General features: G+C 45.1%; 1 protein-coding gene across 1 annotated transcript in view; it reads left to right on the top strand.

The window, feature by feature from the left end:
- Positions 1–736: 736 nt before the first annotated feature.
- The window catches only part of GZF1 (GDNF inducible zinc finger protein 1), a 36,226-nt gene continuing 9,240 nt past the window's right edge, over positions 737–27,722 (top strand). The window contains exons 1-4 of the mRNA XM_033935594.1: positions 737–1,034; positions 5,460–6,820; positions 13,385–13,479; positions 20,665–20,832. Coding sequence (XP_033791485.1) covers positions 5,481–6,820; positions 13,385–13,479; positions 20,665–20,832 — 1,603 coding nt within the window. The 5' untranslated portion in view covers positions 737–1,034; positions 5,460–5,480. The remainder of the gene's footprint in view (positions 1,035–5,459; positions 6,821–13,384; positions 13,480–20,664; positions 20,833–27,722) is intronic.

Raw genomic sequence — 27,722 nt, 5'->3', positions numbered from 1 at the left:
GCATGGATGCAATGTGGTGATGTGATGCATCACTCCTGCAGATGCTCAGCTGCCCTCCAGCCATAGCTCCGAGTACGAGAACAAGTAGAGGGGGCAAGGCTGGGGCCTGCATGACTTGGGCAGAATGAGGCGGAACTGGCTAGAATTGGGTAGGTCTGGGGACGGGGCCATGGGTCTGGATTTTACAATAGTAAAATCTGGTAACCCTAGCCAGGCGATACCCTGTAAGTTGCAGAATCTGGCCCTAATTGCTCATTTGGTAAATTTTGTTAATGGCAACATTAGAATTATATTTATATTTGTATATTTTTTATTAAATGCTAAAGAAAAGGGTGGGTGGGAAGGGAATAAATTTATTTATTTGATGTTATACTAGAAAGAAATTCCAAGTGATGTATTTAATTTTAATTTTTTTTATTATTTGTACACTTGTTGTAAGATTAAAAAATGAATAAAGAATTAAAAAAAAACATAAAAATAAAAAAGGATATTTTTATGGCTGCAGTAAAAATTATCTTAACGTGTAGAAAAACCTGCGTAAAGGCACACTAAGGCCACTTCACCATAGCTTTATCTAATTGCCCTTGAATGAGCTCGCTGGGAACGCAGGAAAAAAGGTGACAGTAGTATACGAACAGGGTAAAAAAAAAATGCTGTTATGGAAGGAAAGTAAGTGCTCCCGCCTCTGAAACCTTCCTCCTTCCGGGAATTCACGAACGAAACGAACCATAGAGACAGCACGAGACCTCCTCGGAACTCGATGGTCACGCTAACTTCCGGTGCGAGGGCTAGAGCGTCTTCCTGTTGCAAGGGAACAGGCTCCTGTCATCCGAAGGGAAGAAAGAATGAATGCCAAGGAGCTGGCAGTGCTCTTCTCTACCCTCACCTAAGACTTTCTGTACAGTGTGAGCTCTGGAAATAATCTTTTTAAATGCACAGACATGCTGAGGCATGGGAAAGTGTACCCCGAATTCCCTGCAGCCCTAAAGGATCAGCAATTCATACTCGCACTCTGCGGCTTCTTGCACCCAGAGGTAAGCAGATCTTTTGAGAAAAAGAGGGAGAAGTTTGCCAGTCGATTTTCAGCGTGTGAGACCATAAACATGTACAGTAAATAAGCCAAAGAACTTTTATTACCAAATATTTGCATTAAAGGTGCAGCCCAATGATATTAAATGGTTGACCCTCAAGTCTCAGACGCCCCTATTGATTCCTTGTTTCTTTGACTTCAGAGCTCCTTGTCATTTATCGAGCTTTGTGGGTGGGACTTTAGTGTCCGTATTCTTTCCTTATACATCTAAGGGTTTATTCATTATATATTTAGTCTGACAAGGCAGGTTTTCACCCATTCACAAACTACCTTCAGCAGTGGGTTTTGCCATGCCAGTACTCATTATTTTACATTCACATTTTTATTTTCTTGTCTCCTGCTGATAGAAATATAGGGGTCCTTTTATTAAGGTGCACTAACCGATTTAGTGCACACTAAAGATTAGCGCCCACTAAATGCTAAGGCATCCATTATATCCTATGGGCATCTTAGCATTTAGCGAGCGCTAATCTTTAGTGAGTGTTAAATTGGTTAGCGCATATTAATAAAAGGACCTCATAACAATTTGCGGCCTTTTTTTAAATTCGTCAAGATTTTGAGGTTATGTAGTCTAGTCTTAAATGACAAAAATACTTTTTTTTTCTCCTGTATTCCTCTTTTAATTGGTCTTGTTTAATATTTTTTGGCTTTATTTGCTGTTCTTTGGTCCTTATTGTGTAAGGAGTCTGATATCAAGGGAGCTATATACAGTCAGGCTCATATTCAGACCATGAGAGATTGCCATTGATCTCCGGTGGTCCTTGACAATACTGGAAATTCAATGCCGGTGCTGTATCCAGCTACCAGCATTGAATTTCTGGTCTATTTTTGGTTGACTGAGACATAGCTTTCTATGCCAATATTCAACAGCTAACTTAAGTCTCAAAAGCAAAGATGTAAGAACCTTTTAGGTGGATGTCTTTGGCCACCGAGCTTAGCTGGTGAGCCACTGAATATCAGTGGTAACCGGCTAATCCACTAAGCTGGATATTTAGTGTGAGTTGGCCAGCTATCCCCTGCTGAATATTGGTGGATAACCAGCTATGTGCTATTGAGATGGCTGGGAGCCATTCCTGGCCATCTAAATAACGCTGAGTACCAGCCCCAGAACATAAGAATAGCCTTACTTGGTCAGACCAATGGTCCATTAAGCCCAGTAGCCCATTCTCACGGTGGCCAATCCAGGTCACTAGTATGTGGCCAAAATTCAATGAATAGCAACATTCCATGCTACCAATCCAGGGCAAGCAGAGGCTTCCCCCATGTCTTAATAACAGACTATGGACTTTTCCTCAAGGAAATTGTCCAAATCTTTCTTAAAACCAGCTACGCTATCCGCTTTTACCACAACCTCTGGCAATGTGTTCCAGATCTTAACTATTCTCTGAGTGAAAAAATATTTTCTCCTATTGGTTCTAAAAGTATTTCCCTGAAGTTTCATCGAGTGTCCCCTAGTCTTTGTAATTTTTGACAGAGTGAAAAATTAATCCACTTGTACCCATTCTACTCCACTCAGGATTTTGTAGACTTCAATCATATTTCCCCTCAGCCTTCTCTTTTCTAAGCTGAAGAGCCCTAACCTTTTTAGTGCTTTCCTCATAAGAGAGGAGTTCCAGGCACTGACAGGAAAGTCACAGTAGATCCTGACATTGAAGGCCTTGATACCCAATTAAAAAAAGACCCCCCCATCCCTTCCACCTATCCACCCATCAATCCCATGGACCAGGGCTGACCAACTCTCCTCCCCCCCTTTGATGCTGCGATTCCCCCACCCCCCGTACTGTTAAAAAAAAAAAAAAAGCAGCATGAGGGATGCCCACTCCCTCCTGCTACTGATCCTCCACTGACACCCCCCCTCAACAAAATACCACCTGGTGGTCTAGTGAGCCTCCCCATATTGGCTGGGACACCCCACCCCAACCCCTTTACATGTAAAGTGAAGACTGGCAGGAGGTATTGCCTACTCTGTTCTGCCACCAGGCTCGCCTCTTCAAAATAGTGGGCTTTTCACTTCCCGGTGCATCCTGGGATGCACTAGGAAGGACCTAAGGCCATGATTGGCAAGGGTGGGTTTTGGCGGGAGGGGGGACTTTTCCTTCTGCTGCTCTCCCTGTTGGTCAGTCAGCTGAGCTGGCAAGGCTTGGGGAGACCTGCAGCTCAATTGATCGAGGTAGTGAAAGCAGCCAAGACAGGAGGGAGGAGCTGTACCTAGCAATTACTTTTCTGAGCAAGTGCTAGGCACAGTTCCTTCCTCCCCTTTACCGCGCAAATAGCATTCATATAATGTATATGCTATTATGCTGAGAATTGACCATAAAAGAAAAATCGCTCCTATTATGGCCACTACATTGACTCGCCAGATTTTACTGGTGAGTTTTGAGAATACAACCCTAAGTTACACATCATTCTGAATCACTAAAATCCAGCTCAGCAGGGACAGGGGAGTGGCAGCAGGAGGGAGTGGTTGTATGGTAGGAAATCCATGCCAGCATGTCTTATGGAATTATTTCTTATTTCTAGGCTCTCTGTATATGTGTGTGTGCATCTCCATATGGGGATATGTGTCCATGTGTGCATGTTTATATGGATTTGTGTGTGTCTCTGTGAATGGGAGAGAAAATGAGATGAGAATAGATGGTTGTAACTCCTGTGTAGCGGCCAACCGAAACCAAAATTGTGGCTGAAATTTAGGGCTCCTTTTCCAAAGGCACGCTAGCGGTTTTAGCGCATGCTAGTCGCTACCGCCTCCTTGTAAGCACGCGGTAATTTTTCAGCTAGCACGCGCTAATCTTGTGCGTGCGCTAAAAACACTAGGGCACCTTAGTTAAAGGAGCGCTTGGTTTTGGCTGAAACTAAAGCTGAAACCAAAACTGGTCCAACCTTGAACAGCACCCACTGCTTTCCACCGCATCCAGGCTGCTTATCCAGTTTGTCTGACTTGACTAGATTGTAAATTCTTTTGAGCAGGAATTGTCTCTTCTGTGTTTTGATGTACTGCGTATGTCTAGTAGTGCTATAGAAATGATTAGCAGTAGGAATAGGGGCATGGAAGCAGCGCTGTAGAGAGGAAAACAAGCAACTGGACTGCTATGCAGTTGACCCCCAAAGAGTAAATACATCTGCAAGAACTCATAGCATTAGAGCGAATCAGTATAGGAGAGTCACTTAACAGGCAGGCTTTCAAGCAGATTTCCATAGAACGCCTTAAGCCCCAAGGGCAGACTATCCACCTTACCTAAGATCAGAAGGGTGCTGCTTTGCTGAGCAGTCCCACCCCCCCAGAAATGAATATATCTGGCAATATATGATCTCTATGAAAAACAAAACCTTATCTTTTTTTTTACTTCTGTCTTCAAAATAATTTTATGGAGTTTTTAAAAAAAAAAAAAAAATATTTTAACTTTATTGAAATTTATACATGATTAAAACATACGAAATAAAAGAATCCACTTTAACAATATATAAACATCCACAATAATAGCAATAATGAATATACCCATACATTTATCTCAGATCAATCCCACGCCCCTCCCTAATATCAGATGTTTATTAGGATCTTGATCTCACCATGATACTATAAATTCAATAAATTCAATTTCTTAGTAATAACAGTCCAAGTTTGTAATGATTGTTGATAATATCCTCGACGTTTAGCTACATAAATTTCCATCTTCCCAATCATTGAGAATTTCACTCTCCATTCAAGTTCATCTGGTACTAGGGGCTGTTTCCAATAGGCAGCTATAAGACTTCTAATCACTGCTAACCCCATACGTAATAAGCGTGTTTGCCATCTAGTTACACAGATAGTAGACAGCCCCAATGAACAACATTGGGGAGTATTGGGACCGAAACCCCTAATAAGTGGGACAAATAATTCACTACTAATTTTATGGAGTTTTTATATTTGCGTAAATATTTTCAGATTATAACAACTGATTTTCTCTGTGCAGTAACTATGCAAGGTTAGACTCTAACTGTTAAAGAATGTTTTCAATAGTAATTTTCCAGTTAAAGTGAGATTATAGGTAAACAAATTTAGCCAATGAATTGTCAGCCATCCTTAAAATCCTCATTCTGTGTATTTTCAGAAAGCAAAAAAGATAACTTTTTTTGTGTGCAAAATCTGACCTCAGAGGCTTAAATGTGCAAAACATCAAAGCAGCCAAAAATAAATTATCTGCCACCGTTTCTCTGTAACAGGGCATTCAAAAATAAATTTTATATCTTCTGAAAATGCACAAAATGAAGATTTCAAGAAGACATAAAATATTTTGTTCCTTTGATTAGTTGCAGTTTTCATTCATTTCATCTTCCAGCCTGAGTCTAGCTGTATACTAACCTGTTAATTTTTGCTGTCCTTTACCAGCTCTCTGCTTAATGAAGAAAAATGGAAGCTAATGCTGTTTTGCTGGAATCCCAGTCATCACCGCTGAATATTTTGAATGAAATGCATCAGTTGCGTCGCCTGGGTCATCTCTGTGATGTGACTGTGGTAGTGGAATATCAAGGTGTTCGGGGAGAATTTGTTGCCCACAAAGCTGTTTTAGCAGCAACAAGCAAGTATTTCAAGGAGATGTTTCTTAGCGAGAACAGTAGAGCAAACTCTGCAACAAATATACTCCTTAATGAAGTACAGGCAGTGGACTTTGCATCGTTTCTTGAGTTCGTGTACACTGCCAAGGTAGAAGTTGAAGAAGATCGGGTACAGCGGATGTTAGAAATTGCTGATAAGCTGAAGTGTGTGGATTTGGCAGAAACTTGCTTTCATCGTAAAAAGCAGATGCTTGAATCGGTACTTTTGGAGTTACAGAATTTCTCTGAATCTCAGGAGGTAGAGAAGGACGTCGGTGCCCAACTTAAAACCCACGTTTCTGATGCTAATACAATTTCTGAAGAGCAAAGACAAAATAGAGACAATTGTTCTGATCCTCTAAAATCCCCAGCAGAAAGAGATTGTCATATGGGATCAGATGAAACTTTCATAGGAAAGTCTAAAGAAAAAACAGAAAAGAAAAAAGTCCCGAGTCCACCCTATGCGAAAATCAGAAGAGCTAGCGGGAGACTGGCAGGAAGGAAAGTATTTGTGGAAATTCCCAAAAAAAAGTATACTAGAAGGCTGCGAGAACAGCAGAAAAATGCTGAGGGTGGATCTGACGAGAATGAGGCTGAGCGAGACCAGTGTGCAGATGACATAAAAGTAGAGCAGATGGAGAAATGTGTGAAGCCAGAAGATGAGGAATATGATAGCAACTGTAAATTAGAAGACAGTTCCCAGAAAGCTGATGAGGACACGAATAAAAGAGGTGGAAGTTTCAAATGTGGCAGATGTGAAAAGGAATTTTTATATGAAAAAAGCTTTTTGAAGCACATCAAGCAGATTCATGGGATTTATGCAAATGTTATTTACCGCTGTGAAACCTGCTGCCAGAACTTTGCGAATCGCTGCAACTTGAAAAGCCACCAGCGCCATGTTCACAGCAGTGAGCGCCGCTTCCCCTGTGAGCTGTGTGGTAAAAAGTTCAAAAGGAAAAAGGACATAAAGAGACACATTCTTCAGGTCCACGAGGGAGGTGGTGAGCGACATCTGTGCCAACAATGTGGCAAGGGCCTGAGCTCCAAAACTGCACTAAGGCTCCATGAAAGGACACACACAGGCGACAAACCTTATGGCTGTACGGAATGCAAGGCTAAGTTTTCTCAGCCTTCTGCTCTGAAAACACATATGAGGTATGAACTATCTTCATGACACAGTGAATTCCTGTATAGGCAGTCGCCAAACAACCAACTCACCCTTTTTAAAAATCTATTGATTGTTTTGAAAATATAATCCACTCTAATTTTTATTATCCGCCAGTTTTTATTTTGATACTCAATAAAATGATCTTCCTAGCCTTCTTTCCAAAGTAAAAGGTTTATGAGATTACTGTGTTTGTTCCTGAGAACTGTTTTATTTTTATGTGTCCTTCATACATCTGTTTGACAGAGCTGGAATTTATTTTTTTTATAGATGCAGATGTGTAACCCCCCTCTTCTATTAAACTGCGCTATCAGTTTTTTAGTGCAGAGAACCATGCTGAATGGCCCGCGCTGCTCCTGACGCTCATAGGAACTATATGAGCGTCGGGAGCAGCGCGGCTCTCTGCGCTAAAAACTGATAGCACAGTTTAATAGAAGAGGGGGTATGTGTTCTGGAAAGTAGTCTCTATTCAGCTCCATATAGAACTCTTCTAACTACAGTGTTTAAAAAAATATATTTTTAACCTTGTGCTTGGCAAAATATGGCCTAGCTGCTGATATGGAAAAAAAATTTAATACTAGATGTGGAAGCTTTTTAAAACTGAAAAAGATGCAGTATCAGATGGTTTTGTGATTATCCTTTTCTATTTAATATTGATTTCTTAATTTTATAAAACATAGATTAGTGTGGGGAGGGGGAGTTGCAAGCGGTGATGACAATCCGGGTCTGTGATATACTAGGTAGAAAAATGTAGACTGCTTGAATCTCTTGCAGTTCCTGTTTGCTATCATGCTCTGTCTTTCTGTGGCAAAGTGCTCTAGTGGCATTGATAGATGCATCATTAATAATTTTGTGATACTATCAGAGTAAGCATGTGGAGAGTAATTCTGTAAAGAAAGACCTATATTTAGGCGCCAAGAAGGCACCTATTTTTAACTGTTCTGTAAAGGAAATTCTGTGATACAAACGTAGGAGTCTGTACACTTGGTGAATATCCTCTGGTCTTGAACTGTTGCAAAAGGATGTCAGTCACATCTTTCAACTCTTCTTCCTTTACCAGTGGAGTATAGTACCCTCTTCAGTTTTTCCTTATGCAAGCAAACTGAGAAGGTGTGTTCTGATCTGCTGTGCTCGGTTTTATTATTTTTGGGTATTTTTTATCCATTTTGTGAGGCTTATTTGCCTAGAGGTCCTCAATTTCGGGCTACTCTTCCTGGGAGAAGACACAAATTCTATGTGGGCAGTCTGCAGCTTGCAGGGCAACCCTGAGGTACATCTGCTGAGCCAGCCCGCTCTATGCATTTTGGAAGCTCAAGGACCGTTCCCCTGGGAGTTAGCTCGCCTTCTGATTTATCAGATGCTTGAGTACAGGCTGTGGGACCCCTGTGTTAGTCCTTTTGGACTTCAGGGAGCCACTGTGTTTCGCACTCCCTCTGTCACTGCATGAGGATCTGTGGGGGTTGAGCTCACAGTCAGTTCTGGTCTGACTGGCAGCCTGAAGATCTCCAGTTTTGTATCACTTCTGACAGAAATTGAGGCAGAAAGTCTTCTCCATTCAGTCAGACTGCAGAAAAAACTGACATAGGCAGACACCAGCATAATCCAATGAGTGCAGCCTATTATTCCCTATGGGGAAAATGGGAGGGGGCTCTGAAAAATTGATTTTTAAAGGCTTCTGGAGCCAGAGATGGGTTCTTCCACCTCCAAAACCTCTTTCTCTGACTTTTTTGAACTTCAAGGGAGCCTCCACAGGCCATTTTTGGCACAAATTCACTGGCAGTGGCCATCTTGGATTTTAAACAATCTTTTTTTTTCTAAAGCCTCCATCTGCCTCAAAATCAATTGGGACGGATTCCTCAGCCTGTTCTGCCTCCATGTCATGCCAGTTATGTGCTGGATGGCAGGCCAAGGAGCACTGCTTGCTGAGGGAAGGGTGGGAGCCTCAGGCTTAGCCTCCTCTGAGTCCTGTAGGGCCAGGGAACCGTAGGGGATCCAGATGGCTGGGAAGAAATCCTTTCCAGAGACCCTGAACAGTGATTATGTGAAAAACAAGTGCATGGAAGCGGTAGAGCCCAAGAGAAGCCAGTCTGAAGTCCTGCAGGGGTCTATGGGGCCCCTTGTTCAGGGGTTTACTCTGGAATTTGTAAATCTCTTGTGGAAAGTTTATTTGATGGGTCTGGGATGCTTTGCACTGCCTGTGGGGGTACCAGCCTGTACTGGGAAGATTGGAGATTAGACTGCATGCCTTTATTTTCCCAGAGCCTGGAGGACTCCAATTCTCTTTCAGGGACCGGAAGTCAGGAGGCGATGGTCCCTCTCAACCAGGGAGGATCCTTCTGTGCGGTGGCTTTTTAGATTTACTATAGTGCCCCATATTATTATGGATGTGCTCAGAGAATTGAAGCTACAACCTCAACACCCATTGACTTCACAGTGCACGGTCGCTGATCATCTGCCTTTACAAGTACTGGTAAGCCGGATTTTTGTTTTCTGATCAGCCTTTCTAAGAGTGCCATCAGAATGGGTTTAGCACTTAGTTTAAGGGGGTCCCTAGTTCAGACCCCACCCTTCTGACAGTGCAGGCTGTGTCTCCTTGGATTTTTTCCGATTTGAGTTTAAACATATTTTTTATACTTCCAAGCTTCATTTTTTACAAGAAAACTTCTTAGATGGTCTCCCCAGGGCAGGATGCGATGGATCCATGCTTCATTTGTGGTGGATGGCTGTCGGATGCGCAGTTGTATTCCATGTGCGCTGCGATCCATGAGGGGTGTGAGCCTTGCCCGGATTTGGTGCCTTTGACCTCTAAAGAGAATTTTCTAGCACCTTCTCCCTTGACTCCTGCAAAAACGGTGTCGGGGGGCCCTGGGGAGTGCGCTGGTTATATTTCAGTGAAATGCAAGCGTGTCTCTTGTAATAAACCTCGTAAATCCTCCAAACAGTCCAAAACTGATGTGCAGAGGTCGACTTCTGCTGCGGAGGATGGGTTTTTGCCAGAATTTGTGAACATGCTTTATCAGGCATATTTAGTTAAAAAGTCTCTGTTTCCCTTATGCCAGCCCCTGTGCTGTTCACAAGTACCTCTGCTCCAGTGGAACAGGGTCTTTTCTCTTGCCTCCCTTTGAGGGTGCTGGCAGGTAAGTCGGCTGTTCCCGCGATTGCGCCGAACACCCTTGCCATACCTCTGCTTTCGCCAGAAGGCACTGCGGCAGTCACAGATGTAACAAATTTTGTGGATCTCCAGGATCTGGATCAGAGCGGAGCTCCTGACTTGGGGAGGATCCCATTATGTGCTGATTTTTTCACACGCACACCTTGTTGATTTGATCTCTGAATCTCTACAGGAGTTGAAGCTGCATGCGGAGCAGCCTGTCACTGCAGAATGTTCTCTCACGAGTGACCAGAGGCCACAGTCTGAACATAAGAATAGCCCTACTGGGTCAGACCAATGGTCCATCAAGCCCAGTAGTCTACTCCCCCAGTGGCCAATCCAGGTCCCTAGTACCTGGCCAAAACTCAAAAGGAATAGCAACATTCCATGCTACCGATCCAGGGCAAGCAGTGGTTTCCCCCTCTTTCAATAACAGACTATGGATTTTTCCTCCAGTAATTTGTCCAAACCTTTCTTAAAACCAGCTATGCTATCTGCTGTTATGCTACGCTATCCGCTCTGTCTCCTTTCTTGATCATCCTGATCTCATTTGGAGTCTTACGAACATCTAGGAGACTCCTAGAGAGACTCCTGAGGGACCCTTGAAATGTGCTCGTGCCATGGAACAGCTTTATCCCATGGTGGATGTCTTTAACAAGAGCTTTGCTTCCCCCAAAGGTGGATTCCTCAGAGGTGCAGGTCACCAACCACATATCTTTCCCCAGTAATGAGGGAGTAGTCATGAAGGATGTTCAAGACAAACATGTGGATTTTGTCCTTAAGCGTCTGTTTGATTTAGCCACTGCTGGTGTTAAGGCAACATTGGCCTCTTTCATGGCTCGGGCATACCATTCCAAGCTGTGCCATGATCCCGACACTGGTGCTTCACGACTTGGTTTTTGTCATCTCCGGAGTGGATTATATGGCTGATGCCTTGTACGACATCTTGAAAGTTTTCGCCAAGCATGCTGCCTATTCCGTTTCAGCTCGCAGAATGCTCTGAATCCATCAGTGGTCTGGTGATTCATCTTCTAAGGCAACCTTGAGCCAGTTGCCCTTTAAGGGACAACTGCTGTTTGTCCAGGGTCCGGATGACCTTATAGCCAGTGTGCAAGAATGAAGGCCCAAGTCGCTGCCTGTGAATAGATCCCACCCATCCAAGGGTTCGGGGCATTCTAATTTTTATCCCTTCAGGCGATCTCATCCGTATTCGGGCTCTTCCTCGGGACAACACCCTCTTCATTTGCCAGACTGCCCTTTAATGGGTCTCAACGTCAGCAGTTCATGGGAAGTTGGCCAGCGGTTTCAGCAAAGAAACAGTTTTCTTCCCCCGTGCATGCATCGGGTGGCAGTTGTCAGCCTTTCTGGTGAAATGGCAGACCATTACTTCCAACCACTGGGTTCAGCAGGTTCTCAGGGGTGGCTACAAACTGGAGTTTCTCTGTTCTCTGATCGAGTATTTTCTAGATTCCCTTGCGGGCTGCCCTGAAAAGATAATTCGGGCGCAGGCCACAGTCCACAGGCTTCTGGATATTGTGGCATTCCGACAATTGGAAACTGATTCTGAACCTCAAGGCGGTCAATGTGGCGCTGAGAGTGCCTTGCTTCTGTATGGAGATGATGCACTCAGGCTACCATTTCCAGGTGGATTTGCATGGCCATTTTCACAGCTTACATGGCAGCTGGAAAGAAGACACCCCTTGCAGTGTGGGCTCATTCAACCATAGGTGTTTTATCCTCTTGGGCAGGGTTGTTGGCTGTTTCTCTTGACAAGATTTGCAGGGCTGCAACCTGGTCCTCCTTGCATACATTCATCAAGTTTTACAGGATCGATGTGGCGGCCAAGCAAGATGCTGCATTTGGTGCCTCTGTTTTGGAAGCGGGCTCATCAGTCCCACCCTGAATTTTTGGGATTGCTGTTACGTCCCAATGGTCCCAGAATAAAGTGGGATTGTAGAAGAATGAAAGATTAGGTTCTTACTAGAGAATGAGAAGGGGGACAAATTTTTCCCCATCCCTGCAGGAACTCATTTTCCCATCTCGGTGAGTTCTTTTCCTGTCCCTGCCCCATTCCTGCCCCATTCCTGCAAGTTCTGTCCTCATCTGCACAAGCCTCAAATGCTTTAAAATCATAAGTGTTCGAGGCTTGTGCGGTTAAGGCAGAGCTTAAAAGAATGGGACAGGGACAGCGACAAAACTTGCAGGAATGGGGAAATTGAGTTCCTGCAGGGACAGGGAAAATTTGTCCCCCATGCCATTCTCTAATTCTTACCTTTGCTAATCTTCTTTCTTGTAAATTTACACTTTATTTTGAGAACCCACCCTATGCCTTGCTGATTCGTTGATCGTCTGCCTTTACAAATACTGGTAAGCTGGATTTTTGTTTTCTGACCAGCCTTTCTAAGAGTGCCATCAGAATGGGTTTAGCACTTAGTTTAAAGGGGTTCCTAGTTCAGACACCCCCTTCTGACAGTGCGGGCTGTGTCTCCTTGTAGCACTGTTTTGTAGGTCAGGCTTCTAATGTTTTATTACCTATTCTCTCATTTTTCATTGTTGCATTTGTTGATATGAGCAGAATTGATTTACTTGCCGTGGAGTTTCCCCGATCCCCTCTCTCTTGTTATTATCCTCTACAGATGTTCCTGGCTGCTTTAATACTGACTGAGGAACTTGCATAGTGATGAGGTATGAGGGGAAGGGTATTAAGTCTCTAAAGTTTAAGGATTCCTGCAAAATCCTGGCGGGTAGACAGAAATAACCCACTGGTCCCGGAATAAAAGGTGGATTTACAAGAAAGAAGATTAGCAAAGGTAAGAACCTAATCTTTCGTTAAAGTATTCAGTATACAGGCTTTCTTGGCTGAACTCTTTCTTATTTAAGGATTTAAGATGTTATCCAGAATGCCTTGAGTCCTTATTCCTTTTTAATTCATGGACTATTAATCATTTCTTTCCTAATTTTATTTGTGGAGGGGGGGGTTGCCTTGTCCAACAAAAGTTGTGTCTTGACTCATGGTGAACTCTAGCTTCCATGCTTCTGGACCTTGGCCCAGTAAGAAAACTAGAAATATGCAGGTTCCTATGAACATGTCAACTGTACCATAATGTTGACTTCCAACATTATTTAGTAAGCTTTGAATTTTCAGAGGTTCCTTTTTTTTTGGGGGGGGGGGGGGGTTCCTGTAAATTCATCCTTATTTTTGAAAACTGGTATGATTTGTGTTAGTGATATAAATTGAGAATTTTGAGAGGTATTGCTAGACTCCCTTACTGAAAATTTGACAGAATGGGTATGCTGCACAGGACAAATGGACATATTCTGTGGAAGACTCTGGATATATGGAAGCTTGGAAGCAAGGTAGGAGACAGGCCATTTGATTAATGTCAGTATTTTGTCATTGCAGAATTCATACTGGTGAAAAGCCGTTTGTCTGTGATGAATGTGGTGCACGATTCACACAGAATCATATGCTTATATACCATAAAAGATGCCACACTGGTAAGTAGTTATTTTGATGCAAAGAAAGGCTTCGTATGAAATGTTTGGTATCATATTGGTCACAGAAGAAACTAGATCCTTTGAATGTTATGACTTTTTGAATTCAACCAAAACATCTTTATAAGAGATGCTATTATACATTGCCTTTTGATTGAAGGAGGGACCTCAGAGGACCTAAAAATTGACTTATGTTCTATGCGTAATAAGTGTAAACAGTTTGAGTGTTTAAGAAAACTTATTACAACCTTCAAAATAAATAAAAATAGAAATATAAGGCCCATTATTTAAAAGGACTTATCAGTGTACCCACTAATTCTATAGAGTAGGTGCCAAAACGGGAGTGCACCTATCCACTATTCTATAACATGGTGTCTAAGTGTTCTATTGTGTAACCACAAAGGAGGCATTCACTTAAGAGGGGCATGGGACGTTCCAGTTATCTAAGCGTGCATTTTATTGAATGCTATTGCATTGAGGCTCACCCATTTATTTCTGCCATAGGAAAAGCGTATGTGGTTATGCCTAATTGCCAACTTAGGCTAGTATTCTACAATAGATTATGTGCACAAATTTGCCATTATAAAAATGAGCTTAGTACCTGCCTCTACAGATAAGTCCCCTTCTGTTAATTTTTGATGACATTATATTATAGTGTTGGAGTAGTCAGAAAAAATTTTCAGTGGTAACATTTGGATAGTGCGAGGGAAGCACAAGGAGATTCCGCCACCATAGATTTGAAGTGGTCTAAGTAAGGACAGGATATTTTCTGGGCTAATACAAACTGCATTACTTTATGAAGAATGGCTGAATATTACTAATGTCCATATAGTCACTGGCGGTGAGGCTGTTGATATATATTCACAGCTACCACCTATCTCAGTGGGCTCAAACTTGCGGATAGTGGGATTAGGAGAGGAAGAATGCCATGTAGGATCTTGAAAATTAAGCTGTTCTACAGGGTTTGTTACAGTGCATAGCCAACGTTTCTTTAGCACTCTCCAGACCAGTAGAGGTTAACTTTACGAATGGGTATATATCTAATCATGACCAGCAGGTGGAGACTGAAAACAAAACTTTGGGACAGTATATCCTAGCCCCTCCGCTCTATTTCCCTCAGTCTTCTTTCAGTCTCCAGCAGGTGTTGAGTGATCTGTACCCATCTCCCTTGGTAGGGCTGTTGGAATTTGTTTAGGGGGTTTATTGTCCCTGTTTTTAGCCGGACGGAGCTTGGACGGACTCTGTTTGGGGGTTCGTCCGACCTCGGGGGTGTCAAACCCGGCGGGTCACGAGCGGGGTCCCTCCCCCCACTTCCTCCACCTCCCCACATTTTTTTAGAGGAGCCTCAGCAGTAAGCCTTGCCCCCTAAATCAAGCAAGGCATATTGCTTCGAGAGCCTGTGGAGTCTGTTCTGTAAAAAAAAAAAAAAAATCCTGAGGTAGTGCTGGTCTGGAGGGTTGTATCCCTTTAAGAAAACTGTATTTTACTGTATTTTTTCAACTAACCAGCACTTTTTTGCAGCTAGGTCGCGTATGGAGCAATGAGCACTTCTAAAGGGAAAAAGTGCTCATTGTGCTCCAGACGCGAGGCACTCGCGGCCGGCCTGTGCAAGCGGTGTTCAGGCCGGTGCGGTGGAGGAGCTCCGTCGGCAGCTTCAGGCGCCCAGAGCTCCCCGCCGATGGTGCCTCGCGAGTCGGCAGGGAACGGTGGGGAAGCCCGGTCTTCTCCGTCCGCCCACGGAGGGATTCCCCAAACCGCCGACGGTCGGGTTTTAGAGGATTCCCTCTCAGCTGATTTTTTGACAGCTGATGCCGGCTTGCCTGCTTTAGCGGCTGAGACTATTCAGGTTTCTCAGCCGCTTCAGGCTATGGAGGGAGCTTTTTTGGCGGGAAAACCGCCATCTTCTCTGTCTGGCCCCTCCATTTTGTCTTCCACCTCAGGTGACCTTCCCCCTGTTTTGACTATGCAGGGGCAAGGTTCTGCTGGGTCCCCTGCTGTGACAGGGAGTCCCTTGGGACCCTCGGGGGGTTTTTCTCCTGAATTTTTCTTTTCTTTATGCAGAGCCTATTTTCAGGCGGCTGGGGGTCCCGGTTGCGCCCAGGGGGTTTCGGGGGGTGGGTTTTCCTCCGCGCTCCCTGCGGCTTTGCCTCTTTCGTCTGGCGTGACGTCCCCTCCGCCGCCTCCCTTGTCCAAGCGTCCGCGGGTGTCGTGGGACGAGAATTTGTGGTCGGAGGAACGGGTCGGTCTGGAGGAGGACCTGGACCCTTCTGAGGAGTTCCAGGACTCTTTGGAGGGGACGGAAGCTGGCGGCGGGTTGTCGGATTTCCCGTTCTCCAGTGACGAGGCGTCCGTGGTGCGCCTTTTTCAGAAAGATGAGCTGCCTGACCTTATTCAACAGGTTTCTTCGGTTTTGCGTTTTGAGGACGCGCCGCCGGAGACTCCGCGTGTGGGGGACCCCCTGTTACGGGGGATCCGTTCCGTTTCCCGCTCTTTTCCTATGCATCAGGATATTCGGGATATTATTCTGGAGCAGTGGAAAACGCCGGAGACGCCGTTTCGGCTGGCGCGCAGCATGGCTCGCCTGTATCCCATTCCTGAAGGGGATCGGGCTACGTTAGCTTCGCCAGTCGTGGATGCGGTGGTCTCGGCAATTTCCAAGCGGCATACCGTGCCTGTTGAGGGCGGTTCTGCCTTGCGGGACCCTGAGGAGCGCAAATTGGAGAGCATCCTTAAGCAAAATTTTCAGGTCTCTGCCTTTGGGGTCCAGGCGGCTATTTGTGGGGGACTGGTCGCTCGCGCCGTGTTTCGGTGGGCGGAGCGGGTCTTGGATCGAGAGTCTGACGACTGGTCTCTGGTGGATCAGGAGGTTGCGAAGATTGAGATGGCGGCCTCATTCCTCTCAGATGCTCTATATGACTTGGTGCGGATATCGGCTAAGTCTATGGCTTTTGGCGTGGCCGCAAGGCGTGTGTTGTGGCTGCGCGCTTGGGCGGCGGATGCTGCGTCCAAAGCTAAGCTTACTAAATTTCCCTTTCGGGGATCGTTTTTGTTTGGAGAGGACTTGGATAAGTTGATTCAGACTCTGTCGGACTCGAAAGTTCCCCGTCTGCCGGAGGACCGTGCCCGCCCGGCGTCTCGGGGGGGTGCGGCCCGGGGGCGTTTGCGGGATTTTCGCAAGTATCGCCCTGGGCGTGGGGCTGCTTCTTTCCAGTCTCCGGGATTTTCCCGGGGTCGGTTCTTCCAGCGCATGCAGCCCTTTCGGGGGGCCCGTCGGGGGGCAGGGAATCCCTCCGCCGGTTCCCCCGCTTCCCGTCCTGCACAATGACGCCTTGCCGGCGCCCCCTTTGGTTCCGGTGGGGGCTCGGCTGCGCGAATTTTTCCCCAAATGGGCCGAGATCACGTCCGATCAGTGGGTCCTGGAGGTGGTGCGGGACGGTTATGCCCTGGAGTTCGCCCGCTCTCTGCCGGATTTTTTCCTCGCTTCTCCGTGTCAGACTCCAGGGAAGACGCAGGCTTTTCGCCAGACCCTTCAGCGCTTGCTAGATCTCAGGGCAGTTGTTCCGGTGCCCCCGCCGGAGTGGGGCACGGGCAGGTACTCCATTTACTTTGTGGTGCCCAAAAAGGAGGGGACCTTTCGGCCCATCCTCGATTTAAAAGGGGTCAACAGGGCTCTCAAGATTCCCTCTTTCCGTATGGAAACTCTGCGGTCGGTCATTCTGGCGGTTCAGCCGGGGGAGTTTCTCACTTCTCTCGATCTGACGGAGGCCTACTTGCATGTTCCCATTCGGGCCTCTCATCAGCGTTTCCTGCGCTTTGCGATCTTGGGTCGGCACTTTCAGTTCTGTGCGCTTCCCTTTGGGCTGGCCACGGCTCCTCGGACGTTCACCAAGGTGATGGTGGTCGTCGCGGCAGCCTTGCGGTCGGAGGGCATCCTGGTACACCCCTACCTGGACGACTGGTTAATTCGGGCAAAGTCGTTGCAGGAAAGCTCCCGGGTTACTGCTCGGGTGGTGGAGTTTCTCCGGTCGCTGGGCTGGGTGGTCAACCTTTCCAAGAGTCGGTTGGTCCCGGCTCAGCGTCTGGAGTACCTAGGGGTGCTGTTCGACACCTCCTTGGGGAAGGTCTTCCTCCCAGAGGGCCGGGTGAGCAAATTGCAATCTCAGATTCGCCTGCTTTTGGCGTCCCGGTGTCCTCGGGCGCGAGATTTCCTCCAGGTCTTGGGGTCGATGGCGGCGTCCCTGGACGTGGTGAGGTGGGCGCGGGCCCACATGCGTCCTCTCCAGTATGCTCTGCTCCGGAGGTGGTCTCCCCAGAGGCACGGGATGGATGTTCCGGTTCCCCTGCGAGGCTTGGCGCGCTGCAGTCTGCGTTGGTGGCTCCAGACCCCTCACCTAGTTCAGGGGGTGGGTCTGGATCTCCCGCAGTGGACGGTGCTCCTGACGGATGCGAGTCTCCTGGGTTGGGGGGCTCAGTGTTTGGGTCACTCAGCTCAGGGCACCTGGTCCGCGGAGGAGGCCGCCTGGTCGATCAACGTGTTGGAGACCAGAGCGGTCCGTCTGGCGCTGTTGGCTTTCCACTCCCTGTTGCTGGGCAAGTCGGTCAGAGTGCTGTCGGACAATGCCACGGCGGTGGCTTATGTCAATCGTCAGGGGGGCACCAAGAGCACTCAGGTGGCGCAGGAGGCGGCTCTGCTCATGGTTTGGGCGGAATCCCATCTGCTGGACCTCTCGGCCTCTCATATAGCCGGAGTAGAAAATGTTCAGGCAGACTTCCTCAGTCGTCACTTCCTAGATCCAGGAGAGTGGTGTCTCGGCGCCGAGGCGTTTCAGTTGATAGTGCAGGCTTGGGGGCAGCCCCTGATGGACCTGATGGCCACGGGTGGCAACGCCAAAGTGCCCCGCTTCTTCAGTCGTCGCAGGGACGGTCTGGCCGAGGGTCTGGATGCTCTGGTCCAGCAGTGGCCAACGGAGGGGCTGTTGTATGTGTTCCCTCCTTGGCCGCTGGTGGGCAGAGTGCTTCTTCGCATTGTTCACCATCCGGGTTTGGTGGTGCTGGTGGCGCCGGATTGGCCTCGCCGTCCGTGGTATGCGGATCTGGTGAGGCACCTGGTAGCGGATCCTCTTCCTCTGCCTCTCTCGGACGACCTTCTGGTGCAGGGTCCCATTCCCATGTTCGACCCGTCTCCCTTCTGTCTTACGGCGTGGCTCTTGAAAGGGGTCGCCTTAGCAAGAAGGGATATTCAGACAAGGTGATCTCTACACTGTTGGGGTCCCGGAGGCTTTCTACCTCTCGGGCTTATGTGCGGGTTTGGCGTCTCTTTGAGGAATGGTGTCGGGCGCGGGGAGTGACCTCTTTTCGCGCTTCTCTGCCTAACATTCTGGAGTTCTTGCAGGATGGCCTGGATAGAGGCCTGGCTTGGTCTTCTCTCCGGGTTCATCTTGCGGCCCTGTCGGCTTTTCGAGGGTTGGTGTCAGGTCAGCGTTTATCGGCTCTTCCTGATGTGATTCGGTTTTTGCGGGCGGCCAAGTTGCTTAGGCCTCCCCTACGGCCCTCGGTTCCCTCTTGGGATCTTAATCTGGTTCTCTCTGTTTTGGTGCGTCCGCCTTTCGAGCCCTTGGACGACTGTTCTTTAAAGGACCTTACTTTGAAGGCGGTCTTTTTGGTGGCCATTACTTCTGCTAGGCGTGTTTCTGAGCTGCAGGCTTTCTCTTGTAGGGCTCCCTTCTTGGAGTTTTCTAGGGAGCGGGTCGTCTTGCGGCCTGTTCCTTCCTTTCTGCCGAAGGTTGTTTCTCCTTTTCATGTCAATCAATCGGTGGTTCTCCCGGTCTTGGGTGGTCGGGAGGGCTCTTCTGAGCAACGGCAGCTGCGCAAGTTGGATGTCGGTCGGGTCCTTCGCTCTTATGTGCAGCGGACCCAGGAATTCCGGAAGTCCGATCATCTCTTTGTCCTCCTGGCGGGTCCTCGTCGGGGAGCTGGCGCTTCTAAGGCTACTATTGCGCGCTGGATCAAGGAGACGATTGCTTCCGCTTATCTTCTGAAACAGCAGCCTGTTCCGGAGTTTCTCAAGGCTCATTCCACTCGGGGTCAGGCGGCTTCTTGGGCTGAGTCGTCGCTCGTGCCTCCAGTGGATATTTGTAAGGCTGCGGTTTGGTCTTCCTTGCATTCCTTTGTTCGTCATTATCGGGTTGATGTGCAGGCGCGTCGGGACGCGGTGTTCGGTGAGCGTGTACTGGTATCGGCCCTTCGGGGGTCCCGCCCGTGAGAGGGACTGCTTTGGTACGTCCCATTCGTAAAGTTAACCTCTACTGGTCTGGAGAGTGCTAAAGAAGGAGAAATTAGGTTCTTACCTGCTAATTTACTTTCTTTTAGCTTCTCCAGACCAGTAGAGGTCCCCACCCTGTCTGTTGTTGTTGTTGTTGGGGCTGTTGCGCGGGCAGTTTTTGGTTTTTGCTGCGGGTTCTAGTATTTTTCTAGGGCCGGGGAGAATTGAAGAACAGCGGCTGTGGCTCGGCTGGCTTAGCTGGCGAGCTGTGGGGACATTCTTCCTTCGGGAATTTCTCCTCTGCATTTTCCAACAGCATTTTGGGTATGTTATTTGTTACTCCTTTCGGAGTATTGTTTTTTCTCTCTGTTGTTTTCCAGTTCTTGGTTCTGCTTGGCTATTCGGCAGACTGAGGGAAATAGAGCGGAGGGGCTAGGATATACTGTCCCAAAGTTTTGTTTTCAGTCTCCACCTGCTGGTCATGATTAGATATATACCCATTCGTAAAGTTAACCTCTACTGGTCTGGAGAAGCTAAAAGAAAGTAAATTAGCAGGTAAGAACCTAATTTCTCCTTTCCTCTGTTTTGGTCTTGCAATTTAAAATGGCCCGTCCTCAGCCTCTGGAATTCTCACAAATGTGATCGATTTCATCCTGCTGGTTGACACAGAAAGAGTAGCTGCTTTTTTTGTATTCCACAATGAATGTGTGTTGTCGCATTGAGAGAGGGCAGTTTTTAGATAGCCAATTAACCTAGGTAAAATAAAATGCTGCTTTACCTATGTAAATTGTTTTGAGAATTGTCCTTGCCACGTGTTCCTCAGAATTTATGTTCATTTAGATTTTATTTTTAGTGGATGATGCAGTGCACTTTTAAGAGACTGATCTTTTTTTTTTTTTTTGCTACGTATTATACACTTTCTACAGGAGAAAGACCTTTCATGTGTGAAACTTGTGGAAAAAGTTTTGCCTCCAAAGAGTATCTGAAACATCATAACCGAATACATACAGGATCTAAACCATTTAAGTGTGAAATATGCTTCAGAACGTTTGCCCAGAGAAATTCTCTTTACCAGCACATTAAAGTTCATACAGGTAAGAAGAGAAAAAACATACTGATGTTCTTCTTCCAGTCTCCATAAATGTACATAACAAAACCAGATGGAGTCGTGGGATATTTGCAGGAGCTAATGGCACCAAACCTTTTAGGGAAATGCTTTCAATTTTCTGTTTCCTTTTGGCATACTGGCATCATGAGAAGTAGCCCGATGTCTGTGGTTTATTTAAATATGACATTTATGATCTGCTTTCTCTTAAAGCTCAAGATGGATTACAACATAAACTAATCTAAATCAAATAACAATAACATGTTAGATCAAAATACACTGAGTAAATCCTGAAACATAAATTTTAAAAAATCCCTACATAAAGAAACACATTTTTTTTATACAAATAATGAACGTAAAAAATTTATGATATGAAAACAGAGATATTGGTGAATGACCAAGTTTTAAGAGATTTTGAGAAGACACAGATGCCAATTGTAAGAAATCTGGCAGCTAGAGTTTGTTTTTAAATAGATACTAAAATACTTTTAAGATAAAGCAAGTCACAAATGCCATATTTAAATAAACTGCAGACACTGAGCTACTTCTCATGATGCCAGTGTGCCAAAGCAATGTGCTCTAGGTGACACTAATCCTAAACAAATCAATCATTGGGTCCTATGCTTGCATTATAAAATACTATAATGCACATATGTTCTTTATTAATGTAGGTGCAAGCATTTAAATCAGCTTTATGGCTGGTGTAAGTGGTTGCACTTTAAACATAGGCATGCTATTATACTAGTATTTGGTTGTTCAAGGAGCAGTCACTTCTAAACTGGTGGAGACCTTGGCAGTGAGTGTTAGGAGTGTGGAGAGGCCTGTGAATCCTCAATTGCTTTTGGAAGCAGTAACTTTCTCCTGACCTGGAGAACAGGGATTGGAGAGCCAATCTGCACATATTCAGGGTGCTAGAGGGTATGGAGCTGCCAGATGTGCGGGGGTTTGCCAGATGTACAAGGGTTTGTGAGACAACTGTGAAATCTCTTTTCCCTAATAACCCTGCTGAACCATAGCTATAAAAACTAAGAAGGGTAAGACTCTACTTCTTTCAACAGCACTACAGGATTCTAGTGCAGTCAATGATATTATCACTACTAGAATACTGCAATGCTCTACTCTCGGGTATCTCTTGAAATTAGTGAAAAAATTCCAATTGATGCAAAACACTGCAGTAATATACTACAAATCAAGATCTGACCATGTCACACCACTGCTTATAGAACTACACTAGTTACCGATAGAAAACAGAGTAGAATTTAAATTATACTGTGTAGCATTTAAAACGCAATGGGCTCCTTTTACTAAGGTGCGCTAGCGTTTTTAGCACACGCTAAAGATTAGCGCACGCTAAATGAAAAATACTAACTCAAGCTCTATAGAGGTATTAGCGTGTAGCACACGCTAAAACCGCTAGCGCACCTTAGTAAAAGGAGTCATATATGTTGATGGCCCTAATAACTTCTCCAGATTTACTGAACTGTTAGATAGATCTGTGGACCAACGTAACTCTTAACAACCTGATCCTATCATTCCCAACTCTGAAAGATATAAAATACAAGACATTTCACAGCAAATCATTCAGCTACCAAATAGCAAAATTGTGGAACTCACTTTCCATCAAAATTCATACAACCACAAAAAGCAGGAGTGTAGGGCAGTGGCCAAGATGGCAGCACGTACCTAGTGAGCTTTTTACCTCTCTTTGATTGCACTGTTCTTTCTTGCTGAATTCTTCATTGAGATATGCCCCATTCGAAAAGAAAAGGAGTTGTTCGGGTGACTTCCTCACCGGCCTGAACAAACCCGTTGGTGCAGCAAAAGATCAAGAGGTATGCCACTGGGCTTGCAGCAGCTGGTGATCAAACTGCTGGAGTCAACTCTGCATTAGTTCAGCCGGAAGGAGCAGTTGGAGCTTTGGAGCTTGATGTCAGCATATCTCCCCCCCCCCCCCCCTGTGCCATCTCCTCAACCATATCCAGCATTTAGTGTGGTTATTTTGCAGGAACCAGCAGTCGACTATTGAGTTATTGGCTGTACTCCTAGATGGGGGTGAGGTACCAACTTGTGGACACCAAGAATTGATGAGCAAGAGGGATGAGGAGTGGTTGTTTCATGCCCTCCCCCCCAATGGCAGTTACTCTAGAGCAGAGGTGTCAGAGTCCCTCCTTGAGGGCAGCAATCCAGTCGGATTTTCAGGATTTCCCCAATGAATATGCATGAGATCTATTAGCATAAAAAGAAAGCAGTGCATGCAAATAGATCTCATATATATTCATTGGGGAAATCCTGAAAACCCGACTGGATTGCGGCCTTCGAGGAGGGACTTTGGCACCCCTGCCCTAGATTCTATCTGGAAGGCTATCACAGAACTGACCTCTGTAGGTAAGAAGTCTCATAAGTTAACTTCTTTACTTACTAACCCCCTCCTTTACAAAGCTGTGCTAGCATTTATAGCACTGGCCCCAGCGGTAACAGCTTGGACACTCATAGGAATTTTATGAATGTCAGAGCTGTTACTGCGGCAGCCAGCGCTAAAAATGCAAGCACAGCTTTGTAAAGGAGGGGGGTTAAAGTAGATAATTTGACTCAAAATGTGGAAGAGGTAAGAAACTTCCAGTAAGATCCAACAAGTATATTCTGATGTTCAAAATCTCCAAGAATTTAGAACTACAGTAATAAAAGATCAAATACAACTGCAAATTAAAATAGAGCAAATGAAGAATTATAACAGAAGATTAAATCTCAGGGTTTTGAATTTCCCCATGGATCAAGGAATATTACCTATGGACATTTTGAAAAAATACCTTATTGAAGTTTTGCATTTTTCTTCTGAAATGATTCCCCCTTTGAATAAGGTGTTTTATTTGGGTTCATAGACAGTGGAGCGCAAGACGTCAGCGCGCTGACAATCCAGCGCCGACAATTCGGCGCAAGACAGAAGCGCACGGGGGGAAAAGTAATTTTTAAAGAGCTCCAACGGGGGGTTTGGGGTGGCAACCCCCCCCACACTTTATTGGTTAGTGTTCGCGCTGCTGTTGGAAGGGGGTCCGGGGGGTTGGAAACCTCCATTATAGCGAAAACGTTCTGATTTTTTTCAGGAAAAGGTCCGTTTTCTCTATAATGTGGGGGGTTTCACCCCCCGCAACGGCAGCGCGAACACTAACCAAGAAAGTGGGGGGGTTGCCACCCCAGTCGGAGCTCTTTAAAAATTATTTTTTCCCCCGCGCGCTTCTGTCTTCCACCGAATTGTTGGTGCTGGATTGTCGGCGTGCTGGCGTCTAGCGCGCGATTATCCCGTCACCTTTATTTGACTATGCCTAAGATGAATGTATTGGTACAACCCGTAGAACAGCAGAAGTTGGATTTGAATAATCTTTCTGCAATATTAGAAAATTCTGAATCGGAAACTGCACAAAGATTCACTTTGATTGTTTTCTTTATTTTTGCGCAGGATCTGAAGAGGCTTTATTTTTACAATTTTAAAAACTCTTTTCTATGGACTTAGGGCTCCTTTTACTAAGCTGCGATAGCGGTTTTAAGCACGCGCTAGATGCTAAAGCCAGCATTGAGCTGGCATTAGTTCTAGCCACGTAGCGTAGGTTTAGCGCACGCGGCAATTCTGCGCGCACTAAAAAACGCTATCACAGCTTAGTAAAAGGAGCCCTTAGAGTGTGGATCTATCCTGATGTGACTAAAATAACATGAGTCCATTTAGCGCACGCCATCGCTAAATGCTAACAGGTGCTTGTTAGTCTATGGACGCGTTAGCGCTTAGCATGTGCTAATTCAATTGGTGCACGCTAATCGGTTAGCGCACCTTCGTAAAAGAGGGGGGTTAGTATTATCCCTGGTACTCTCAATCTTTGACTACTGCAATGCGATCCTGTTAAGTGTCCCGAAGTACATATCAGGCAGATCCAAATGTAGTACAAAAGGCTGCAGCAAGATTTCTACTGGGAAAATCGAAGCAGACGAGTGCCACCCCACAATTGAAAGAGTAACACTGGCTTCCAGTTGAAAGCAGGGTGAAATTCAAGATCATGTTGCTGACGCTCAAAATCATTCATCTTTCAGAACCGCAATACCTAGCAAACAGTATCGACAACCATAAACCTACTTGCGCCCTAGACTTGAGCCTAGAATACCTACTGGAAATACCCTCCTTCAGAGACATCAAATACAAAAGCGTCAGGCAAAGAATGTTCTCGGTGATGACCCCAATGTGGTGGAACTCCTTTCTGAGGGAATTAAAACTAGAAAAAGATACCAAAAAGTTCAAGAAAGGAATAAAGACGATACTCTTCATAGAACACTTATGAAAGGGTGAACTCGCAAATAATACAAAGAAAGATGAATCTATGACATACAGAAACTATAATAATACCAAATGTACATAAGAAGTCAGAGTTAATGTCGCTCGTATCATTTTGATCACTTTTTTGACTCACAGTTTCAATGCATCACACAGAGTCTTGAGAGACCCACAGGAGGTTTTTTGTGCTGATGAGATTCCCTGCCTGAACACCTTAAGCCACTGTTGTGGCGGTGGGAGGGTTTATTCTGAGGCTTTTTCCTCCCGTGTGGGGCTGTTCCTAACTCGTGCTTAGTGATGTGCCTCTGTGAATGTGTTTTTGTAAATCAATATTGGCTCTTCACTTTACCTGAGTTATTTATACTAAATATATAGGTAAAATATACATATATTTAGCTCATGTATTATAATATCTTTACTGAAGCTCATGCAAACCGCTCTGAATTGACTCCCCAATAAACATAAGCAAACATACTGCTATATTAGTATTTTTGTTTTTGGCAATCACTTTTTTTTCCTGTTGATAAACTTCTTTTCTATGGTATCACTCCCTCTTTGGAGAAATAGTGATCTAAGAAGAATATAGAATTATGAATTTTTGAAAAAAATGTTTCTCTTTTGTATTATCACTTATCCGTATTTCTTTTAACAAGTGGGCATTTGTATGCTATTTTCTTTTGAAAATTATTATTAAAAAAAATATGTACAACCACAGTATATACACCATTTTGCAAAAATATAAAATCATGGCTTTTTAAGAAATCCCTACAAGAGGTCCAAAGAGACTCAGACTAATAATACAGGTCACCCAAAGCAAAGACAATGTTAATTGGTCAGCTGCTATTTATGATATATTGTCTCAGACTGTATGTATAATTTGATAACCATTTGATAACATTATGTAGCATGTATAATTCTTTGTAACATATTTAACGCTTTACAAAATTCTATGTAACTAATATGTTGCCCGTAACCTGCCTAGAACTCTAATGAGGATTTGGCAAGATATAAGATTGCATATAACATAACATAAGGACATACAGTAGTTCAGGCCTGGGAATTCTACATAGCCAGTGTTGGACAGTAATATATTACTTTTCAATATTATATTTTTCAGTAATAAATAATGTCTAGTTAATTTTTTACAGTTACTTTTTAGTGATACCCAACCAAATTTTTTTTTTGTGTTACTAGGCTGCTTCTGGGTTTGTTTGGGGTTTTTTTGGTGGGGGGGGGTTTGAGTGAAATTGCATGAGGTGATAAAGATGACTGGGTCTTCAACATTAAGCTCTATGTTTATGTCAAATATTTTGATTTAGTAAGTGAAAAAGATAGCAATATTTGTGTTAAATGCAAGTAATATTTGGTAAGCCAATAGCCGCGGGCACTTGAGATCCATAGTCTCTAATAAAATTCTTTGTAGAGATAGACTCAATCTAGCATTAGCCTACTTTTAGGAGGTATTAGTTTCTTTTTTGATCATTTCTGGCAGGTTATTCCAGGTTTTTACTGTTATGAATGTAAGTATGGAGTCGAACAAGCACCTGTATTCTGTTTATGAGTCTCCTGGAGGTAGACCAGACCGTTGAGAAAGTTGGGTGAGAGGAGTAGCTGAGTTTCCATGGATTATGTGGTGTAGGATACATGATATTTTGAAGACTATTCTTGATGGAATTGGTAGCCAGTGTAATTTTTTGAGGAAGGCTGAGATCGAATCATATTTCTTTAGGTTGAAGATAGTCTGACAGCTGTGTTCTGAATGAACTGCAGTTTGTGAACTAACATAGAAACATAGAAGATGACGGCAGATAAGGGCCATAGCCCATCAGGTCTGCCCACTCTACTGACCCACCCCCAAGTCTATTATCCTAGGGATCCCACTCCTGGTGACAGGTTCCCTTGGCTTAACCCTCTAAGGGATCCCATATGGGCATCCCATTTGCTCTTAAATTCTTGCATGCTGTTTGCCTCGATCACCTGCACTGGGAGCTCATTCCAAGGATCAACCACTCTCTCGGTGAAGAAATATTTCCTGGTGTTGCCATGAAATTTCCCGCCCCCGAGTTTGAGCGGATGCCCTCTTGTGGCTGAGGGTCCTTTGAGAAAGAGAATCTCTTCTTCCATCTCGATACGGCCGGTAATATACTTAAACGTCTCGATCATGTCTCCTCTCTCCCTACGTTCCTCGAGTGAGTATAGCCGCAAATTTTTCAGCCTTTCCTCGTACGATAGATCCTTGAGCCCCGAGACCATCCTGGTGGCCATCCGTTGCACCGACTCTACTCTCAGCACATCTTTTCGGTAGTGTGGCCTCCAGAATTGATCCCCAAGTATGCTGAGATGCAGTAGTCCAGCTGGAGTAGTACCATCAGCTGGACAATCGGAGCAAAATGATGTTGGTGGAAGTATGGCTTAATAAATCTTAGTTGGCACATAGTGAAGATAGTCTTTTTCCGGAGCCTGGAGATTTGAGGATCCATTGGGAGTGTGTCATCCAGAATGATGCCAAGTACTTTTGAGGATTTCTCCACTGCAAGGGTGGTACTGGATTGAAGATTAATGCT

This window comes from Geotrypetes seraphini, chromosome 3 (genome assembly GCF_902459505.1).
Source record: "Geotrypetes seraphini chromosome 3, aGeoSer1.1, whole genome shotgun sequence".
NCBI classification, from domain to species: domain Eukaryota; kingdom Metazoa; phylum Chordata; class Amphibia; order Gymnophiona; family Dermophiidae; genus Geotrypetes; species Geotrypetes seraphini.
The sequence above is the reverse complement of the archived record's forward strand: the minus strand, read 5'-3'. Positions and strand labels throughout refer to the sequence as shown.